Here is a 23,373-nt window from a genome sequence, read left to right as displayed (position 1 = left end):
GTGCGTGTGTATTGCATTGACAAAAAGTACTGATCTAAAGGCCACATTACCTACAAGACTATACATCTCAACAAGCACTGAAGACATGCTTTTTTTTAGGGAAGCAAAGTATCAAACCTTTTGCCAAAATTTGAAGAATTTAACAAAATTTTGTCCATATATAGGGTTGTTAATAGATCGGTTTGGGTTGGATTTTGGAAAATCTGAACCCAAACCGATAAACAAATTAGGAATCCAAAACCGAATCGATAATATTATATTTCATCTGAAATCGAACTGATATGTTGCAAAACCAACCGATCAACTGAAAACTATAAAATTAATTAAATCATAAATTAAATCAATTAATTTCAGCCACACAATTGATAAATATATACAAAATTAATCATAAATATTACTAATTGTCATCTTATAGGTTCGGGTTCATATTAGAGGGCAAACCCGAAACCAAATCAATATCTTTTCGGTTCGATTTGGTTTCGAGTTGGTAGAGAGCAAATCAAATTACCAAAATCCAAACTGTTTTTTTATCGATTTGGTTTAATTTAGGTAGGTTATCGGGTTATCAAAATCCATAACAACCCTATCCATGCCATTGCCAATCAAACTAATAGATTTTGAGCACAATTGTAGTCTTAATGGTTGATCCAACGATAAGTCAATAAAGACACTCTTGTAGTACTACAATGAAGTTTCTCAAAGAAAAGTAGTACTAAAGTGAAAAATAATGAAATTTGCCGTTGATTATGGACTAGAATGTGATTCTAGATTGAAGTGATAATGTACTTTTATTGCTTCAACAAATCACGTCCCCGGTTCATACATCAATGGATTCCATGTCATTTTCTTCGCAATCTTTTCTCATAAATCAGGAAACAGTTTATGCCATCAGGAACAGTAGTCTGGGATGTGCGTTTAGGCTATTCTTACTTTCTTCACTTTTGAAATCCAAATTTGCTTTCGTGTTATTCTCCTTTCCAAACTCTCCTCCTCCAAAAATCCCTACCGTCTCTTCATACTCGAACTAGATCTTTCTTCTCCACTATCACTTCTCCTCCCAAGTGTTGTATAAGGGGTTAGAAAATTGAAAAGACATAAAAAACATATGAAACAAAAACACTCAAGGCGTGCGAATACAATTCTTTAGAAGAAATTCGGTAAAAGGCTTCACAATCGTCTCTACTCACAAAATTCAATAACTAATAATAAAGCACACTACGCTACTAGAATAACAACACAATTCTCTCTAACGGCTTAATGAAGAAGAGAAAGAAAATGTTTTAGGTCTCTATAATTGAGTAAAAATATCTGGACCTGAGTCCTTTTTAAATAGAGATCAAAAGTCGGGTTTGGTTTCTAAAACATAGATAGAAATCCATTGTAAAGCATTTGCAATCGGGTGATAGTTTTCACCCCTCTATCACCGCCACCTCCTGGTTTCAACCCGTGATAAAACATGAAGCCGTGCAATGCAAAGGTGATAAAAATATCACGGGACGGGATGTTGGATTGATAACATAAAAATTGAAAAAAAAAATTCGGGAAATGAAACAGAAATTTAAAAAAATCGAAAAAACCGAAAAATCTGCGAGACGGAATCTGAGAAAAAAAAACAAGACGGAATCCAACATCCCGTCCGGTTAACAAGTGATAAACTTTGGCCAACTTTTTTTGAACTTCGGAAAACTATCACCGAAGTTTATCACCCAAAGATTGCACAAAGACTTTTAGAGGAAAGTAGGTGATAGTTATCACTTCCCCTCTATCACCTGCATTGCAAATGCTCTAAATGGAAAACCAGTAACATGGTGAAGAAACAAAAAAACAGTTTAGGAAATTGGCTGGCCAAACCCACTAACACAATAAGCCCAAGCCCCGAGGGTGTGTGGGTTTTTTTGTGTGCGTTCATCTCCCAACACAAAAACATTTATACACTTTTAGACTAAAGATAGTCTAAATATACTCACAAAGTTAGTGACCAGTAGTTAACCAATGTTGGACCATTACACAAATACAAAGTAAAGAGGAACACTCATTGTTCTTCTTCTCCACTTTACACACACAAATAGTTTTTACACACACAAATAGTTTGAAATATAAATGAGAATTTCAAAAGTAAGAACAACGGTTTCATCTCTAACAAAAAAATGTACAAGAATAAAGATTATTAAATCAATTTCTGGTTCTTTTTAAATCAAATCTAATAAAAACAAGGCCTGGGCTATCCCGGGGATAAGGGAACGCGGACCGTTGGATTGGATCTCGGTTAGAAAATCAAAAAAAAAGTACAAGAGAAATGAGATGAGTTTGTATTTTATTAAATCCAACGGTCGCGGACCTGGATCCCTATTTTAAATCAAATAGACAAATAAAACAAAAGTTATTGTATAATCTTTTGGTAAGCGTTGTTGGGATGAGGAGGCGTTGTTGTGAACTACGAGTACGGAGTAAAGTTGTTCTTTATAACCTTTTCGAGTGAAGTCCATTTCTTTGTTTTTGGTGCCTTGGAGAGTTGGAGTAAAGAATGTAATGTGTTATCTACTTCTCTACACTTATTATAGACTTATATATAGTGCTTTAAAAAACTTTTCACCAAGGCCCTAAGCATAAACGTCTCACATGTTGTGTTTGATTTTTCAGTAGTTTTGTTGGAACAGAAGCGTTAATTGACTTGATTCCAAATTAGGCTTCCCCGTTCCTTTATACGTCTGGTGTTCTGTAAGACTGAACCTGAAGTTTGTAAAGAAACAAAAGGACGTATTTTAATGCATTTTGCAAGCAACTATTTTAATTCTTTTTTTCTACAAGTTAACTCAAAAAATATCTATTAGTAACTTAAACGCAATTTTTATTTTTATTATGGTACAGAACTTAAATGCAATGGAAAACTATGGAAACTATAACCACAGTACCACACTCGTTAAGTCCTAATTTTAAGTTCAAGTTTTAGCCTTTAATTGGTCCCATCAGGCGATACAAGTTCAATTTTGATTTTTAACTAATCAGTTTTTTTGGTAATTAATCAGTTGAGTTCACGGTTGGGCTATCTGCCATTAAGGGCATCTCCATTGGGGTGTAAAATTACACCTTCACATAGACTCCATATATGTGTCATTAGGATTTTTCGACTCTAATTGCATACTATTGTATAACTTATAAATATCCACACTCTATACTATCCAATAGAGAAGTGTCAAAAAAATTGGATTTCAAACTCGGAAAAGTGAACTAAAAAGAGACGTGACTTAAAGTGACGTCTGAATTTTTTTTTGTTCGGACGATGAAGTGTTGCCCAAACTATTTATCAACTGATAGCGAAATGGAGAATTCTCCACCTCCTCTATACTATTTATCAATTTATAGCGAGACGGGAAATTTCCCATCTCCTCTATCAACTAATAGTTCTACAGTATACCACATTACCACCCTCATTGGAAAGAGTTTTTTGACACTTGAAATGCAAACTTTACACTATACGGTTTACACCCCCATTCGAGATGCCCTAATGTTGCAAATCTACCATTCCTACCAAAACAACACCGAATTTTCATGTCCATTTTAGCTCGTATAAGACACAAACAAAATTCAACATAGACATTCCAAAACAAAAACAAGTTAAAATGGCAGAAGTGCATAACGAGAAAAAAAATCTCTGTAAAACACTTGGTATTTATTTTTTTCACGATTTCATTACAGTTTCCATTATCCACACTGTCCTCCTGGACCTCCATAGGTGAAGGCGTATCCCTTGTCTCTTGTGAACCCTTCATTCTTTATTTGATAACAGCTTCGGGTTTCTACAAAAGTATCAATTTTGCCATATGGTTGAACTGGTTCATGCAGGGCGTTGAAGACTTTGATATATTGGAAGTAACCTGAACGCCTGTAGACACCATCCGGAAGATTCCCAAATCCCATTGGTGGGCTAAGGATCCCATCTTTAGAAACTCTTGTGAGTCCTCCCCATCCAACATGATCTGCCCCTACATACAAACGAGGAAGTATCTTGTTTGGCCAATAACCAATTTTAATAGATTCAAGTTCCACCCACCAATTGTTGCTATGATCCTGAAAAGAAGGAAAATGTAAAAAATATATAAGAAAAAAAAATATGAAATTAGGTGTAATAGTGTATATCACTATCAAATAAAGTCCTTTTTGTTATTCAAGAACTGCTCACAGTGCAAATTGCACAAGAGATGATCCTTAAAACTTGCATTAATACTTACTCTGTCGAGCAATGTAAGGTTCAAACTCAATCCTTACAGTCATTTATCTACAAAAAAATGTGGTATTGGAGGAATGATATATGATGAAGGGAATGTAGTGCCAGCATATACTAATTCCACAAGTATGAGCTTAGTCATTTTCGAAGAATTTCTAGCAATACAGTAAGGATTAAAAGGAGGCCTAATGCATGACTTAAAGAAGGTGGTTGTTGCAAGTTGCAACAAACTCTCTAACAGCTACTCGGATACCTATAGGTACAGAAAAACCACCATGGCACTGCCTAAACATCACAAGAACCATACAGGGAATGATTAATCTGTTCTTAGATATCACTTTGTGCATGTATATAGGAAAAGGAACAGAGCTGCTGACTACTTAGCTAGTGTTCCTCCTCTACATGAGCTGATGAGCACCTACCTACATTTGTTAAAGAGGGCAAGTGCATATAAGATTGCAATGCAAGATTCTCCAACGGGGGGTGTAAAGTTTACACCCAAAACTCAAAAATACCCTCCTAAAAAAACCTCCCAATGGGAATGCAAACCGTAGATTAACTAATAAACCAAATGGAGAATTCTCCACCCGGACACAAGTTGGTAAAAGACGCGCCTATAAAATAAGCTCAGATATCACGCACAATTGAGCACAAACGTTACTTGTAGTGACGTTTCTCTTTAATTCTAACTTGGACATCACTCCAACTGACGCGTAGTTGTAAAATTTCCCCATTAGAAGCTATCTAGTGTGGATATTATACAATACATCATAGTGTATAAGGAGTTGAAAAATCCTACTGGCATCAATGTGGAGATATAACTCCACAGTCCCCAAGTTTCACCTTTGTGACAATGGGTAAATTCTCACTCTAAATAAATGAAACCAAAGTCTCATGGTCTCATGGTCTTTAGCATCTAGGTGACTTATCCTTGTAATGAGGTGAGGTGAGGCTCGTTACGTCCCCCCAGTTTTACCTTTGAATTTTTTTATAACAGTCTGCCTAAACCCCCTCCCCAATGACTTTTTTAGTTATTTATATTATTTCAAAGGTAGATTAACAAAAGTATTGACATTCAATTTTGTGCTGATTTTTCAATTGCCATCAGATTTCACATTATTTAGACTTTCAATGGAAAAAATCTGGTTTAGAAAAGCAAAAAAGAAAAATAAAAGAAAGAAAGAAACATAAAACAATAAGAAATATACTGGCTAGTGAGTAATAATAACATACAGTTTGTTGGAATAATAACATGTTTTCCTGGTATACCTGGTAAATTGAAACCTTCCTCTCAAGTTGAGCTCCATCATAAACCGAAACATTGGAAAAGACTTGATCGACAGGATAGTTATGATCTACTTGGACAAAACCAGGACAAAGAAGATTGAAGCAACCGCCTGTATTTCTGCCACCAGCCATTGTCTGTTTGACAGAGAAATAATAACATAGATTAAAAACAAACATAATTAAGTAAGCAAATGAAAAAGATTGACTTAACTGTAATAATCAAGCCAGACAAACCATACTATAAATATTAAATCATCTCAAACTTACATTCCAAAATGTGACAAAGTGAGTCTTGTCGTCACCATATAGTACTGGGTCTACCTGTCAACGGACAATTCTTGTCAGAGCAACAACTTGGAGTAAGAAGATAATTTGAATAGTGATTCTAGAAACACGACTTATGATAAGTAAATTGTCCAAAGTGCATTTCTTTACAATTCGCATGTAATGATTTGAAGTAAATGACTAACTTTCTGAGAAAAAACTAGTATTGAAATTCAACATTTTTTGTTTTCTGTTGATATTCCGTGGTACCCTGCCATATTAGATTGCTAAGGAAAAGGAATGTAGTTTTAATAAAAAAATTCTATATTTTCTTTTCAAATCACTCATTCTCAAGCCACCAAATATATAATTGTTCATTTGAACATTTTCCAAAAAAAAAAATTCTTTCGTTTTTTTTTTTACCAATATAACAATAATTATATTAAAATTAATTTAAAGTGACAGTTAATGCCAGCTAGCTTAGTTGGCAGAACATTTGGGTGACGATACCAGAGCTCTGGGGTGCAAACTCCACCATTATCCGAGTTACCAGAGTTACACACTGCTTCAATAGACATCATAAACCGATTCAGCCCTCTGATTCTCTCTCTTGCTACCTGATCTCTTATCCTATAATCATCCATTTGAACATTTTCAAAGTTGACATATGTATGTGTGAGAGACATAGTAAGAACTAAGAACAACATTTTCCACCAGTACGCAGGATTGGATTTCACTACCTTGTGTCTTGCCTGGCAAGGACAACTCGCAGTATGAACCGTAAGTAATGGATTCATTGCACATTCGCACCTAGCTTACCTAGCCGTATTATAGAAAGTAATGCCTACTTTAACTTTGGTTGGTCATCCCATCTTGTGTCCTTTCTGTTAAGGTCTAAAGTGGCCGGGTGCATGTAGCTTACATGTGTTTGTAATATCTGAGTACGTACATGTTAGGCAATTCTAGTTGCTTGTAGGGATTTTCTCTTGTGCTATAAAGCTTAATGAGTGTAGTAAGAAAAAAAGGTTATTCGGATAATCGGATGTAAAATTTATATCTCATGAATACAAGTTCGGATCTGTCTAACCCTACATCTATTCAATAAATAATCGGATGTAAAATTTATTACTTCAGAATTGTTACGTAAACTTACTGTCCATCCTGCTATAACTTGGTCAACATCTCCTACAGCAATTGTACCACGCTCAACCCAAATTAGGGACGAACTCGATTGACCGTCCTCAGTTACTCCTGGTCTAATCACATTCATTAATGCTTCAGTTCCATGAAATTGTTCAAATTCTCCGTTATCCAATTTGGATCTTACAATCGCAAGCTGTGTACCAGACAAATTTGAATAGTAAAAAGCGTAAATTAATTACAACAATATCATAATTATAAATGTAATAAAAATCTAAAGCATGTAAACTTATTAAGAGAACAAAAGGAGAATGGAAGTACATGTTGACCAGGTCGAGGAATATCTGCACTAATATCAGTAAAGCGTTCTTCCACTAAAGCTTTAGCTCTTATCAAGTCTTCCTTTCTAGTCCTGCGAATTGGTACGGTTCCTTTTGGGCAGTTTATACTTTTCAGTGTCGTCCTTGATCCTGTATCTGATGAAGCTTTGTCCAATACACCATTTGGATCCGGAAGGATAGTTGGTTTCATCTATTTAGATATAAATAAGTTGGAAATGAAAAGGAGTAGTGAAGAATGACTATGACAATGAGTTGACTTGCCAACTTAGATGATATTGATTAATCAAAGATCTAACAACTAAATCCTATACAATACATTTTTGTTGGTATGAGCATGACTACTCTCGAGAAAGAGCAACATAGACAAAATACCTGAATTTTGTGATCTTTGAGTAAGGGATGATCAAGTGCTGGTTGTTTGTTGATCTCGATGCAGTCAAATACATGACCCGCTTCAACCTAATAAGAAATTGAAAACACCAATTTATTTTTTCCTTGTAAATCTTACTTGGCTAGCTTCAACATAATTCTTCCAGCAAAATATAACAGGATCTTCTCATGATGATCCAATTTTTCGAAAAATTCACATGAGGCATTCACATTTCATGAAGTGGGCCTCCAAAGATGCTCAAGGAAGCAACTATTAAAGGTAGAAGTGGCTTCTGAAAGCCATACAAGGCACTAGAAGAGTGGAAGAGCCACAGGTAGTTGGTAATGCCTAAATGTCCTAATGGAGTACGCTATATAGACCAACTTATTCCTCTGTTTAAGGTAGTTGAATGGCTGCAGATCATTTAGCCTCTCTTAACGTGATCTCTACAAACATTGTAGATAGTTTTGAGATGTTTCCATTTGATGTAAGCTTTTAATAATATTGTAATGGGGATTGGCAAGGGAGAGTGTATTATAGAGCTATCAATCAAAGAGAAGCTAGGAATGCTGTAGTCCCTTACTCCCTTTTAAATCTCTAGAAAAAAAATATATTTTCTTTAACACTTTGCTTAACTGGCCTTTCCACTATTCATAAATCAATATTGGATTCAGTATGTTTAGAACAAAAACTTGGATTGTGGCAATGATATGTTTATTCTATATGTTTATCTTAACATTTTCTTTAAACACGTTGTTACCTGAACAGACTTGACGAATTGTTTGTTGAGTATCTTTAGTTGCTCTTCCAACTCCAGGCCTTCAAACCATGTTAAACTTCTATTTCCTTCAGCTCTTAAGTGCTGCAATTTCATAAACAACACTACCAACAAGGTTAGACAAACCTTTAAAGCCATGATTTGAAGTACTTATGTTTCAGATACAGGCAATTACTAGACCTTTTATAAGGAACGACGATATTGTTTGGTAACGCAAATATGAAGAAATATATTTTTATTTCTTTTTAGTCAAATATTAGAATCTTACATAAATATATAATCTTTGATTAAGCAAATATATAATCTTTCCTTTTGAAATTTTGGTCAATCTTTTTGCCTTTTTTGCTCCTTGATCAGTTGGCTCCATAGGACATATGATTAGTAATATGGTATTTAATCATATGAACATTGTATTAGTTTTCTTTTCTGGTCAATAAGAATAATCGATTAACTTCAAATTTCTCTGCCACTCTCGAATATGCAATCTCCAGCAAGGAGAAATCCATTAGTACATGTTGGAATCTCTTGATGATTAGTATTTCATATTACTATTCCCAGTATGAGTCATTATCTGATTTGGATACCGAGTGTATATTCAAATAGGAGTCTTTATTTGTTTTGAAACATACGAATTTACCTCTATATAAACAAGGACTTTGCGTCCATAAGAGGTAAGGCATGGAATCGGGTCAGGTAGACCGAATCCGACCGACCGATTCGACGAATACATTGGGTTCGGGTCGATTTTCATATCCGTTTACGTATTCGGGTCGGATTTGGGTATGTCGGGTTTGGGTTCGGATTCAAATATAATTTTTGGGTTTTTTTGAATTTTTAGTGTTATCCGATCGGGTTAGTCCGGTTTGGGTCGGGTTCAGATATTACATTTTGGATATAATCGGGTTCGGGTTCGAGTTAGGATCTTGTGAAATTATTCGATTCGATTCGGATATAGCCATATCCGACCTGAACCCAACCCGATCCCTGTCCTAATAAGAGATATTCAAGAGAGAAAAACATCTCGCAATTCTAAACCCAAGCTACTGTTGTTGCCCTTCTTCTCTTCTTACTGTTAGCCGCCGCCAGAGAGAGTTATACTGTCGTTCTAGAGGGTAGTTTGTTCTAGTGCAAGTCAAACTACTGTAAACCATTGAATCCTGTGAAGAAGACGCCAATGTTGCCACGCGCCTTGGTTGTTTCCTGTTACTACTGTTCATGTCTACTGTTCTTTATGTTCTACTCTAGTTGCTGTGTTCATACAACTATTCTAACAATCTTAAAGAAAGAATTTGTAGTAGAACAAAGGAGAGTGCTTTAATACGGCAATCAAAAGATCAATCTTTTACTTTGAGTTATTGTTTGTGTTATTGAGTTATGGCTTTAGATATCACTGGAAGGAGCGAAATCTTTCTTTAAGGACAGCCTAATATGCGCTTTGGTTGTTCCATGTTACTGTTGTCATTGTTTACTGTTTCTTCTGTTCTACTCTAGTTGCTATGCTTATATAACTATTCTAACAGTAAATACATCTAGAACAAAACCCTTGAATATAGTATGATTTTATCTAAAGGCAAATACCATGTAGTCTAATTTTGGAAATGTAATACAGCTGGAACAAAATCCTTCCATTTAGAAAATACTGTTATTATGAGACTGTTTGGATACTATGACAGCTAATAAATTACAAGATCCTCAGGAAGTTGAGCGCCCGACTTAATCAGTGCAGTTGGACAATAAAACTTTGTTCGGTACTGGTGCGTGACTACAGTGTGGTACTGGTCAATTTGAAATGGTGATTTTTTATTGGAATCAAATGGACACTTCTTAGGTTCTTAGCAGCAAAAAAGCAACACAATATAATCTAGGCACTGGCGCTATTTCCAGATGGATTGGGTTCTAATGTAACTGAAGTCATTAATGTGGTGAACAATAGCACTGAAGCTCAGGACTCCGATGTAATTTCTATATCACCAGAGAGCAACCTAGTAAGCCAATTGTGCATAACGTGAATTCCTTTCATATGATTGAGCAAGAAAAATATGAGGGGGAATTAAGTACAACTACACAAATTAACTGTCAGCATCAACATCAAAGTGATGTAAGAGGGGATACTTCTGCAAGAAAACATTTTAAAGGTGGCTCTGCTACTAAAGGTGGGACATCCCCTAAAGGGGGTTCAATGTCTAGAGGTGGACCAACTGTCAGTAAGTGTGCTTCTAATAGAGGAGGCTCAGCCGGTATGGCAGAATCATATGAAAAGGATTCTATAAATGTCACGGCAGTTGGGACTCAAGAGAGGAACATTTTTGAGTTAGCTAATGCGAGTGAATGAGGACTAGAAGATGACCTCCTTGAACCCAAACAAGAATATTTTGTAGATCATGTTCCTAAGAATACATCAGGGTATACAACACCGTCTAAGGACCAAAGCAAACGGAGAATTGTGAATCCAAAAAGAAGTAAGAGATTACAAGAGCATTCTTTAGAAGAAATAGAGCCTACTCTTGCAATGATGAAAAATGTAACGTCAATAATTAAAAACAAAGGATGAGAAATCTTGAGGACTACACCAAAAAGTTCTGGAATGACACTCTAGGACTCACTTATGTGTGTTGTACTTGCGAGGGTTTCTTCTGTGATCATGAGAAAGCGTAAACTCATCTTTAGGAAGGATCATCTAAAGATAGTGAAGCAATTCATGGACAAGAAGCAATTCACACCTATTTTATTTACGTGAGCGAATTGGTGAGCATGAGAAGTTTTACAGGGATTAGATTCAGGATTTGATCATGAACTAATAACATAATGGTTAGAACTTAGAAGCAGCATCCAGCTAGGGCATTGAGGTAAAGAAGATGAAATCGGTTACTCTTTGGGACATTGAACAGTGGAAATCATTTTATAGTTGTGCAGACTCCAGAGTACTACTATACATCATTTCATCTCTTCATTGATTGTTTCTTTGATATGTATTCAAAATTATCCAGGTAAGTTGGTAGGTAGGCGACGACGTAATTCAGGTAATTGAGGTTTTAGACTTCCTTCCATCCTTTGTAACTCCAAATATACTTGCACCTTCATCCCCTCCTGTTAACAAACACTCAGGATGACAGTGGCACCAGGGTATGAGGATATAATCTTTCAATTCAGGTCCAGTTCAAGTGTAAGTTCTAATTCCAACTTGCTTTCAAAGAAAAGGGAAAGACCGTTAACTAATACCCAAGTGCCCATAAAGATAGAGAGAGACTGGGATTGAAGGCGAACATCTTTAGCAAGTAATTAAGATCAGAAAATGCAGAATACACTCTTGTTAGCAATTCGCCGAATTATTCGCGAATCGAATTTTTAAAGGGTAAAACGTATAATACTTTCGAATGTTTGAAAAATTCGCAATAATTTGCGATTTTTTGTTTTGAAACGAATAATACTGACTAAAAAATTCTACTCCAAAAAAATAAAATAAATAAAAATTCGGTTGCGTTTTTGTTATTTTTTATGTACTTTATGTCCTCACTCTTATTTTAAGTCTCTCACTCTTACATTGTTAGTGATAAATTAATCCAAAAGTCTTGCTTTTATATTTTTTGGGCAATATTTAAATTGTCGTGTCATGGTGTGTGTGTATTTTGAAATTTGAACATTAATTTCAACCCAAGAAAAAATAAATGAAGGTACCTATATGGACCATTCAATTGGTTTCAATGTTTTTGTAGCTAAATTGTTTAGATATGTTTGTTATGTTGTAAAGAATGACAACTATTATTAATATTTACTAACATAATGTCACAAATTTTTTACTTCCGAATTTTTGTAACTAAACGTTTAAAACGCGTATTAATTAAACACCGCATAATTGCCGTATTGCGAATTTTCGACCGTACCATTTTTTTTGAATCAGCAAATAATTCTCGAATTATTCCCGTACCGAATTTTTGTCGTATCCCGAATTGCTAACAAGAGAATATACTCACCCAAACATTTAATTATCAATGAAAGGACCTTTCAATAAGTAGCAGAAGTTGAACAAATATCAAAATAAAGTTACCTGCAATTAGTCGTAAGGGGAGTTTAGAGAGTTCAGCGGCGACCTACAGAATCAACCTTTCCAATTTAAGCTCGTGGACCTTGTAACCTTCAAAATCGTGTGAGAACACTTTGACTTTGGAGTTTCACAAAATCAGAAGTGGTTGAGAGATTAATTCCAACATCCTCACATGGCGCGCCATTCATCTCATGCTCAATTGTCTATAAATTAGGAACACACTACACATAATCTTTTCAATTCTCATCCTTTGAAGTGCCAAAACTTGTCTTTCAACGTTTCAAGAAAAATATGTCTCATTTAAAAGCCTTTTTTGTTATGGGATTTTTCCTAGCTGTTGTTCTTCTGTTTACTTTTGAAGTAGCAGCAGCTGAGACTCAAAGTGCTCAAGTAGGTGGTGGATATAAGTCATATAACAGTGTCACCGTCACCGTCGCCACTGCTATCTCGGCCCCGAGGCCAGCTCCAAGCAAAGATTGTTATGATTACAGCCACACGACCGATCCATGTATTACATTACTTTCAAGAATTTTGAAGACCATCATCTCAGCCTTTTTACTACTTGGCTGATATGATCTGTTGCTACTTGCTAGTCTTGCTATTATCTATACATAGTCAGCATTACGAGTTTACATCATTCACAGTCTAGTACTCTAGTTATTACTATTTAGTAATTGTAATAATTCCAGGTCGTTTGTAACTACATATTATTTTATACATGAAAGAACTACTGTTACTGGGTGTAGAAATTAAATAGTAGTTTATGCATTTCTACATGAATTTTCAATGAAATCTTGAATGAAAAACTAAGACAATGAAATGGAATTGGTCAATATCTATTCCTTGCCAATTCAGAGATCAGAGATGGGTCCAACAGCTTTAATTTGTTGTTTTCTTTGTAAGTTTGTTCGACCCGGACTAGACGAAACCAACCTCAAGTTATGGAAAACATGATCGATGTCTACTCTTGTTAGCAATTCGGAATACGGGAATTATTTGGTACGGGAATAATTCGATTTTTATTCGTTTACATGTTAGAAACATTCGGTCAACAATTCGATAAAAAATTCGCAATACGTTAATAATACGTAGTATGTTTTATATGAGTATTAAACGTTTTGAAATAAAAATTCAGATTTCAAAAATTCGGTAAGAGAAAATTATAATATATATTTGTCAATATAATTAAAATATTCCACTAATTTTATTCAACTTATTATAATTTTACTCTAACTATATATTATAATGTTCTACTTATAATTTTACTTATAACTATATATTATAATTATAGTAAAATGTTCTACTTATACTTATGATGTTCTACTTATAACTATATATTACAAACATATAATGTTCTATTTATTATAATGTTCCACTAATTTTACTCTAGTATAATTTTATAATATATATTTGTCAATATTTTTTTATCTTCTATATTTACATCTCTTTTAGAATGTAGATTTATAAATTATATAGGAAAATAAGAATTAGAAGCAACACATTCATGTCACTATATATTATAATTATAGTAAAATGTTCTACTTATGATGTTCTACTTATAACTATATATTACAAACATATAATGTTCTATTTATTATAATGTTCCACTAATTTTACTCTAGTATAATTTTATAATATATATTTGTCAATATTTTTTTATCTTTTATATTTACATCTCTTTTAGAATGTAGATTTATAAATTATATAGGAAAATAAGAATTAGAAGCAACGCATTCATGTCATTATGTTAGTTTACTCGATCATTTGATTTGCAAAAAGAAAAAGAATGTCTTTCATAGATATACAAAAGCTTTTAAGTCATGGTCAATCTCATATCTCTTTTCTCCTATATTTTTTTGTTTCTTATTTATGTTTTTCATGCTACTCATCCTTACAAGAATTTGTTTTTATTTTTTTTTATATGAAGTATTTTTTGAAATAAATTTTTGAATAATTTGGTAATTAGGTGTTTTATCGTTTATAATGAAAAAACGTGAATTATTTGAATCATTAAAAGGTTCGGAAGTATTAAACGTTTATGCCTTCAAAACTTCGCCCCGGAATTATAATGAATTATTTGGAGTATTACTAACAAGGCTATATACTATAGAGCATAGCTAGTAAATTCATGGAAGGTGAAAATTCGGTACGGAAACTATTCGTCAAAAATCCGAAAATTTAGATTCTAATTCGTTTAAAAATTCGGCCAAAAAAAACGAAAATAATGCCAAACATATAATTCGTGTTTTATACGAAAAAATTCGGTCATATTTTATTGCATTATCAGTTTAGAAGGTAATATTTTATCCAAATTTTAGTATGTTTTTTTCATTTAAAAAATACGGACCTTATTATTCGGCAATTATAAGCATGGATCATAGAATTCTAGTATTAATCCTTAGGTTTGAAACGTTCGCCTTATTATTCGTATTATACGAAAAAACGTATAAAACGAGTATAAAACGGAGTATTACTAGCTATGCTATAGAGAACTAGGCTGCTGGGTTGGGACGGGTCGGATGGCTGAAGCCATGTGCTTTTAATATTAAGAAAAAGGTCAGTCCAAAACACTATTCTTCTTTCTCCAGCTATAAAACATTTTTCGCATGGATTGTGGATTTGTGGTACCACGGTAGCACCTATGTTGCTTACTGCTCATTACAGAATCAGGCGGTTTGGCAATTATTTTTGAGAAATTAGAATTGTGGACCACGCACTTCGCTATCAACCTTCGACGCTGTCTTGATCTCGTGTGAGTTTGTCTATTTCAATTTTCAACCACTGGAGTTCACTTGACACTTCCCTTTATGCCATTTTGGTTATTTCATTCGCTGATGGAAAGAAACCAATTAATCGAATTTGTCATTTCTTTGCTATACTTTTATTCAGCAACTAGCCAATTAGCCCGCCTGAGGCTGGGCTGCTACATTGATAGTTCACAATGAATTGTTTTAACTCTATCATATTGTCTATAACACAATCACTTCACCATATATGCTCATGCCCACATGTAATGCAATCTGGAACAAAATATTATCCAAGTTTGAAAACTATACTTTGGTGAGGGCAATTCAAGATCAAAAGCTATATAGAAGTACTAAAATTTAAGACTAAGATTTCAAATAACATTATAGAATGCTTTAATAGAAGTTTCCACTGCTACATTACAACATGTTGGATCAGTTATAAACCTGCAAAGATCAAATCTGCCCCACAATGGAAATACTAAATGAAGCAAGACCTCCACTATTCCACTGAATATCCAAAATAAAAATTACAAAACTCACACGGAAACATTGTTGAAAGAACTAACAAATGTTAACAATTGAACTGCTATATTTTCTTGTTGATCCCTATAACATATGTTAAACTTCCTTGAAACCACCCGTTCGCAATTTACACTCCTAATAAGTTTCCAAAACCATTTCTCCTTATAGATCATCTGTGCCACTTCAACCGTACGACCCATATCTCTGCAATGGAATTAGTAGGATTGTCAAAGTTTTGCCAAGGTCCTCAACTTTCCAAATGCATCTCTCATCCCAATACTTGAATGGTCTGAACAACCCGTTAGCAATTCACACTCTTAATAAGTTTTCAAAACCAATTCTCCTTATAGAGAACTTGTGCCACTTCAAGCGTATGGCTTATATCTCTGCAATGGAATTAGTAGGATTGCCAAAGTTTTGCCTAAGTCCTACACTTCCCAAATGCATCTCTCATCCCATGTTGAAATTTAAGCACTCTGGTACTGTGATTTTTGTTCAATTTTCTTGAATTCAAACAAAGACCGTTGGATCCGCATCAATTGCCCTGACCTTGGTCTCCCTCAATGTAGTCTTCAACCTCTTCCTTGATGTATATCATGTATTGGTCCTTCCATGTATGCCCTGTTCTCCATCTCTTTTGCAAAAGAGATACCATACCCACCTTTCACAATCTGCATATAATTTATAATTTAGATGGTCAACACATGGGTATGTCAAAATATAGTCAAAATTGAAATTTGGATCCCATTTATGTTTTTTGGAGGTGGACTCCGGAATCTTTATGACTGGTATATTGTAGAGCATCTAGACATATTAAGCACGTACTCTTATTTCAATTTTCGATAAAATCGATTATCTTAAATTTAAACATACAATTACACAATGTCGTTGTTTTCTCCCATCATCTTCTTCAAATAAAAAAAAATCATGGCCATAATTGGACCACAACCCTCACTTAGATTCATTAAAAGATAAGATCCCAAGTTTCTAATTTGATGAAAATAGACACATTGATCGGTATAGGCACTTAGCCACAAATCTAAGTGTTAGTCCCCAAAGTTTATCGATGATTAACATCGGATGCAATTTAAATACTACAATTACACCACAAAGTTGCACCCCACGCCCGTTCTATTTATGGGTGTCCATATTGGCGATAAATCTCCATCTCAAGGTCGAGGGTAACCTGTAGTCATATACAATTCCTTATGAAATGAGGTAGCTAGAGTAGAATTAATGACAACGAATTCCGGATACCTAATAGAGTGAAGCGCTTAGGATGGCATAAGTATCTACACATTTCACCTTATTATTTGGTTCGGTTTCTCTAACCCTAGCAAGTCAAACTTTAGGCGACTAACATCATTAGATTGAGATAATTCCTAATGAAGAATAAATCCTTAGTAAAAGTACCTTACAATTTTAATTTTAAGGTTGGAATTCCATTGACGGTAGGGCTTCGAGGAGAGATAGCTCCATGCATGTACTGGTACCTCGCTTATGACTACATTCCTTTTCCACTTCTTCTATAACAAAATTTTAAACAAAATGCAGTGGGAATTGGGAACTTATTGATTAGATCTCCGAGCAAAGCCTAAATTCACATACTTAATTCAGTGATGCTTGATGACCGCTTATACAGTTATACTTCCAAAGAATGTGGCAATTGAATAGCATTGATGTCAATCAGATGGGTGTTCGTTATGTTCCTAGAGATGACATGCTTGCATTAGTGAAGATCAACACAGTGAAATTATGGGGCAAATCTCCCCATGGGACTATGTAAGTGTTTTAATGTTAATGCATATGATTAAAGGCAGTGATTAAACATAAGATGCACAATGAATTCCATGTTTAACTAATTTTAAAGATCATATTTTTCAAAACAAATTATTGAAAAATATAAGCATGTACAAATAACAATATGAATATGCAAATAGTAACATCGAAGGGATTGTAGCAAACCTTCAATTGGAGATCATACTGGTTTAGATAATTAGCAAATACTTGATTGATTCATTCAATGAACTTCGGCTCTAGTCTCAGGCACAAAGTTTTCTTTGGAATCCTAAAATATTCACAAAGAATGTTAGTATTGCATACTAACATGTAACTAAAATACTAACAGGACCCACTTGTTAGTATAATATTACTTACAAAATATGAAACAGAAAAAAGTAATATGTGAAATGCAAACAATTAAGATGCAGGTTTAAGAATAGTTGATAATGGGATTTCTCCTTCAGTCCTTGAGCTGAATATTTAAGGATCTGCTTCAATCAATGTGCTCCAATAGTGCATTGCCCACAAACACATCTAACATTAACCCTTTGAATGCTCATGTTTAATGCTTTTTGACATTCCCATCCCCAAATCCCCAATCAAGCAATGCATCAATCTCAAAGCAAAAAAGCAAAAATCATGATAAGTACACTTAAAGGCACCTTCAGATTTAATTACAAATTAATTTAATGTATCTTACATGCTAACTAATGACCTCTTAAAGTACATTTGAGTTCTTATTAACTGGAATAGAAAACCTAACAGAGGTCACTTAATTTAACTCATATCATTAACTTATCCAGCAAGTCTCAAGACAGAGCTAGTGGGAAGATGATCATATATAGCCATATAACAAAACTTAATGATGCCAACATTACAAAATTATATATATCTAGTAGCTTTTAGAATCAATTTCCATATAAGTATGCCTCGGATAATCCAACGCATCTGTAGCTTATTTATATGCCTGGCCACACTTCTTTGAGTAAGTGTGACACTTAAAGAACGAATATCAAACTACAAAACTTCTAAAAAAGCTTAAGTACAAAGTCTAGGCTCTAGCGAAAATCTGTAGTCAATGCCTACAGAAAACTGAAGTCCTTATAATAAATCAAATAATGCTACATGCTAAAATGTTAACCTTTACGCATATCATATAAGAAAGATCTGGCTTGATCGAAACTGTTCAACGGTGCTTATTCTTATTCTTCAAAATCTTGAGTGACCAATGTTCCAATATACAGAAAATTACTCAGGAGATTTATATATCATATGGAGTGTCCTTCGTTTCTATGTGTACCCATTACTAAACCATGTTGCTCATAATTATGGAGATTTAGATTGTTTGTAAGCCATTACAAAACCATTTGAGATGCGACCCGGTGAATGTTGCTTCTTCCATGGCATCCATAACCCAAAAGGGTGAACTTTCAATGTATTAAATTTTAACAAAAGAGATCACATAACCTCAATCCATTTTTTCACCTTATCAATTGCAAAGAGAAAGTATCATGAAGCATAGAAAAAACATTGTCCAAAAGTAAATATTTTGTATCATTGGAGTTTTATTTTGTAAAATCCAACCGCCCTAAAATGACTCTAATTCAAGTGAGTGATTATAACATACAATACTCTAGTTGAATTCTTTTTCAGTTCATCACTCGCGTCTAACTCACCATACACAAACTTTCAATGCAACTCAGATTTGGAGATTTAATATAAGCTTTCATAAGACATTTGAACGTTTGTCGATCACTTAGTTCGTCTGAAGCTATTAAATAATCCTACTAGTATCGTTTTATCATCTATCGTCTTACAAAGAAGTTTTACTTTTATCTGAAGCTATCTCCCAAAACACAGTATAATCCATATTGTAGCAAGTTGATTTAGACTACATATAATTTCAAAAGAATTAGCTTATTTAATTTAGAGACATAATGTACTGATACAAAGGGTATGCAATTTAATCATACACTTCTTATGCACCTCTATCAAAAAAAAATTATATGTGTGGTTGGAAAACACACCTGGCCCTCTAGGCTCTTCTTCATCCTCTGAAGAACTCTCTGAAAAAATGGTCTTCCAGTAGTTTCCCCCAGTAGTGCCCAACCTGCTAGCCCTCTTGTAATAACCAAACCTGACCAGAAGAGATGAATGCTTTAAATTTTAGTAAATGTCTGGTTCATCACTTAACTTCCTAGAGTATGGAATTTAAAGGCTAGTGAATCCAACACCAAGTTAACCTAAAAATTCATTATCTTCACCAAAAAAATAAATGACTCAATCATGTATCAGAAATTCAGAATGACAGTAGTAACCAAAATTCAAAGATTGTTCAAGCAAGTTCAAGCAAATGGGTTATAAAAAAATCGCTTATTGTATGCTCTGAAGAAAGAAAACGATGGAATTTTGAGCAACAACAATGGTACTCAAATTAATCAATCATCACAGAAATTGAGCAACAACAATGGTACCCAAATCTCTGTCAATAGAAACAAAATCAGACCTTTCTTCTTTTTCTGGCATTTTTCAGATTATTATATTCTTCTTCTTCAGAGAGATTTTGAGAGAGAGAGATTTGAAATATGTTAATCAACAAATAAGTAACTTAGTTTTGTGGAATGTCAAGAAGTAATGCTGAACAAAGATGAGATGAAGTTTTTGGGGGGAAAATCGGGACTTTTGTTTTGTTTTCTGTTTTTGTTTTTTGATTGGTTTTAATAGGATGAGAACGGCGAACAATTGAAATTAGGAAAAGAGGACGTAGATTTCCCTAACTGATATTTTTGTTCACATTAACAATTAGTTCTCCTTAGGTTGATTTTTTTTTTTCCTAATATCATTTACCATTTATTCTTCTTTGATACTTAGTGAGTTTGATGAATTAGAGGTTGTCCCAACTATGGTCGTGTGGATGGAGGGCCCATTTGGAACCAACATCGTCAACGCCCTCTGCCATTGCAAATGTTCCCGATGATTCTCCCTTTGTGAATTTCTTCAGAGTATGTGCTTTATGCCTCTAACTTGCAACCTTCACACTTTGAGTACATGATATTCTTGGTTATTATGATGAGCGTATTTCTAAATGGCCTGTTATGGCACCGCAGCTCTTCCCGGCAATTGATAATATGTTTTGAAATGTTGGTAACTTGGTATTCCACTATTTTCCCTCCATGTGTTTTACTTAACGAGGCTTTGCGAGTCCCGACCATTGATCCAAAACTCACTATGTGCCATTACCTCTCGAGAAGCACTTTCGTCATAAGACTCATATATAGAGAAAATCTAGGCCTAATGATCCAAGACTCTTATCTCTAGCATCTACCTAATAAGAATCATGTTAGGGTCATAAATATACCCTCCTTTATTATTTGATTTATTTCGGTGAGAAGTAGCCTTAGGGAATTTTTGGGAGTACGCAATAATTAGCAATACACAATCAACCCAATATAACACTTAAATATGGGGTGTAGAAGGCTGGAATCTGTTTGTAATGTCATGGTGTTTTTTCTACAGGCGTCTATGAATATCGGGAATACTTCAAATGCAGTGATTCCAGGACAACACCAGCATCCTCCAGCAGCGGTTCCTCTGCCTTCCCATTCCCCTAGTGTTCTACCATCCCGTGTCATCCCACCAAAGTCCATCTCCTCTTCCAGTTTCTTCTACTCCTAGAATGCCCCTTCTTGATATTCTTGTAAAGCCGTCTTCTTTTTTTGCACCTCCTCCATCCTCACCGGCATTGATGGTAGCACAAACATCATCCTCGATGACACCTTCTGTTAGAAAAATGATTTGCTCAAATCCATTTAAATATGAATGAGTAGTTTGTCTCCCAAGTTACCCCACTTAAGATGAAATGGGTTTTTTCTTGAAACAGTACGTAATGTGAGAAAAACCTTTTCAACATGATGCATTTGTTTGAAACAGTGCATTATGCCGAAAAGGTGCGACCTTTCGAAATGTGCACTGGTTTGAAACAGTGCATCATGCCGAAAAGGTGCAACCTTTCGAAATAGGCACTGGTTCGAAACAGTGTTATATGCCGAAATGGTGTGTCTTTTCGAAACATGTGACTTTTCAAAGAGTTGCTTACTTTTTCCCAAGAGTCACTGTGTTCTTTCGAAGAGGCACCACTCACCTATAAATAGTGGATGAATTTGGAGAGAAAAACACACCAGATCACACAGAGTTCTGATCTTTCTCTTCTCCCTCTGTTCTTAGTCAAATACTATGTTGTGTTCGCTGAGTCTATAGAATTGAAGTGCTAGCTTTCTATAGAAGGAAACCGTTCTATCTTGGGGAGATAGTTTCCCATCAACCTTCAAGCACCGTGAGGGGAAAATCGTCTTAAGGACATAGTGTATCTACACTAGGGCCTCGGATTTAATTAAAAGTACAAGACACTTACAAGACAAAAGGTTTGTATAGTTTGGTAATTGGTAAAGAGTAAGTACAATTAAGTTGTATATTCTAACAACTTAAGACAGATTTCCTTTTCTTCTTCTTCTTTACCCAACCAGAATTTGTTTTGTTTTCTTTTTCTTTTTGGTTTAAGGAAATAACGAAGGTGTGTTTCTATTTTAGAATAGAAATGATAACACCACCAGGTTCTCCTATTCATCTTTGTTCCTATTTCATTTGTTAGACCTACTAGTTAGATTTGAATGGTATGAACATTTTGGTCCCCGATGGCGACACCTTATGTTATGTAGAAGTGGAACTCAACAACTACGGGGTGTCTACTAGCAATGGTGGATCTTGGTTCAACTCATACGTTAATCTCTAAGTATGTATACGAGGCTATTGGATTGAAACTAGCAGAATGTCTGGGCTCTATGAGAGGCTTGAACCAAGAAGCCGAACCGGGTGAAAGGACTTCGCTTTGGAAGTTGACATTAAGATGCACAACTGGCGAGGAAAGGTAGACGATGGTAGCTCGCTTAGACCATTTTCAAGTCATTCTTGGAATGGACTTCTTGAAAGCAAACAAGGTGGTGGTAATGCCACACTTGGGGGAATTATGATCCAAGATTCGAGAATCCTTGCTTCATTCGGATGTTAGGAATGGAGGGTGCTAAAAAGGGTTCTAAAAATATTGTATTATTTGTAAGATGTATGTGTTTTACTATTAAGCCAAAGAGTGCCAATAAAGAAGATTGCTTAAGATATTATTTTATAAGCATACTTGTAAGCAAAATTGAGGTCTTAGAAGTGTTTTCGACACTATATGAATGATATGTGACATTCTTTAACAAAAAGCCTCACTTGAAAAATATATATCTAAATGGTTTTCCAATTTATTGACTTTGTCATGAGAAATTGGAAAAATGTGGGGGATTATGTATCTTCTTGAATTACTCAATTCAAAATTGGAAATTTGTTGAAGCATTACTCAAAAGACATCAAATGTGGTGTTTTGCTCTAGGAGAGATGCATAAATTTCAAAGAAATCCTTATAGCAAACGTCATATAGCAAGGTCCACTATATATGGAATCAGAATTCATAGCGTTGATCTAGGAGAATTTTGTAGGCGAAAGTGACTTCGAAATTTCTTAGAGGATATTCCAAACTGGCTAAACCTAAGCGATTGTGTATACATCGCGATGTACCTAACCAATCTATATTGGTAGAGCACGAGTAGCATGTATAACGGAAGTCTCGACACATATACGTCGTGAGACATAATACCGTTAGACAATTGCTCTCAAATGGAGTTATCTCAATCGACTATGTAAGGTCAAAAGATAACATTGCGGATCCGCTTACAAAAGGTTTAACAAGAGAGCAAGTAGAAAGATTATCAAAGGGAATGGGCTTAAAGCTTTTTGAGATAATCAACCAAGAGTCATCATAATGGAAAAACCAACCTAG

General features: G+C 34.7%; 1 protein-coding gene across 1 annotated transcript; it reads right to left on the bottom strand.

Annotated features, from left to right (window-relative positions):
* Positions 1-3,581: 3,581 nt before the first annotated feature.
* LOC147514190 (protein neprosin-like) lies at positions 3,582-8,543 on the bottom strand. The gene is made up of 8 exons (XM_086599004.1): positions 8,532-8,543; positions 8,388-8,489; positions 7,630-7,716; positions 7,238-7,447; positions 6,930-7,112; positions 5,780-5,833; positions 5,495-5,647; positions 3,582-4,068 (listed from the first exon to the last, which is right to left on the bottom strand). Exons 1-8 carry the CDS (start codon positions 8,541-8,543, stop codon positions 3,703-3,705), a joined length of 1,167 nt encoding a protein of 388 aa, XP_086455130.1. The 3' UTR covers positions 3,582-3,702.
* Positions 8,544-23,373: the final 14,830 nt, after the last annotated feature.

Source organism: Coptis chinensis, chromosome 3, assembly GCF_015680905.1.
Source record: "Coptis chinensis isolate HL-2020 chromosome 3, ASM1568090v1, whole genome shotgun sequence".
NCBI classification, from domain to species: domain Eukaryota; kingdom Viridiplantae; phylum Streptophyta; class Magnoliopsida; order Ranunculales; family Ranunculaceae; genus Coptis; species Coptis chinensis.
This window is presented reverse-complemented; position numbering and strand designations above follow the sequence as displayed.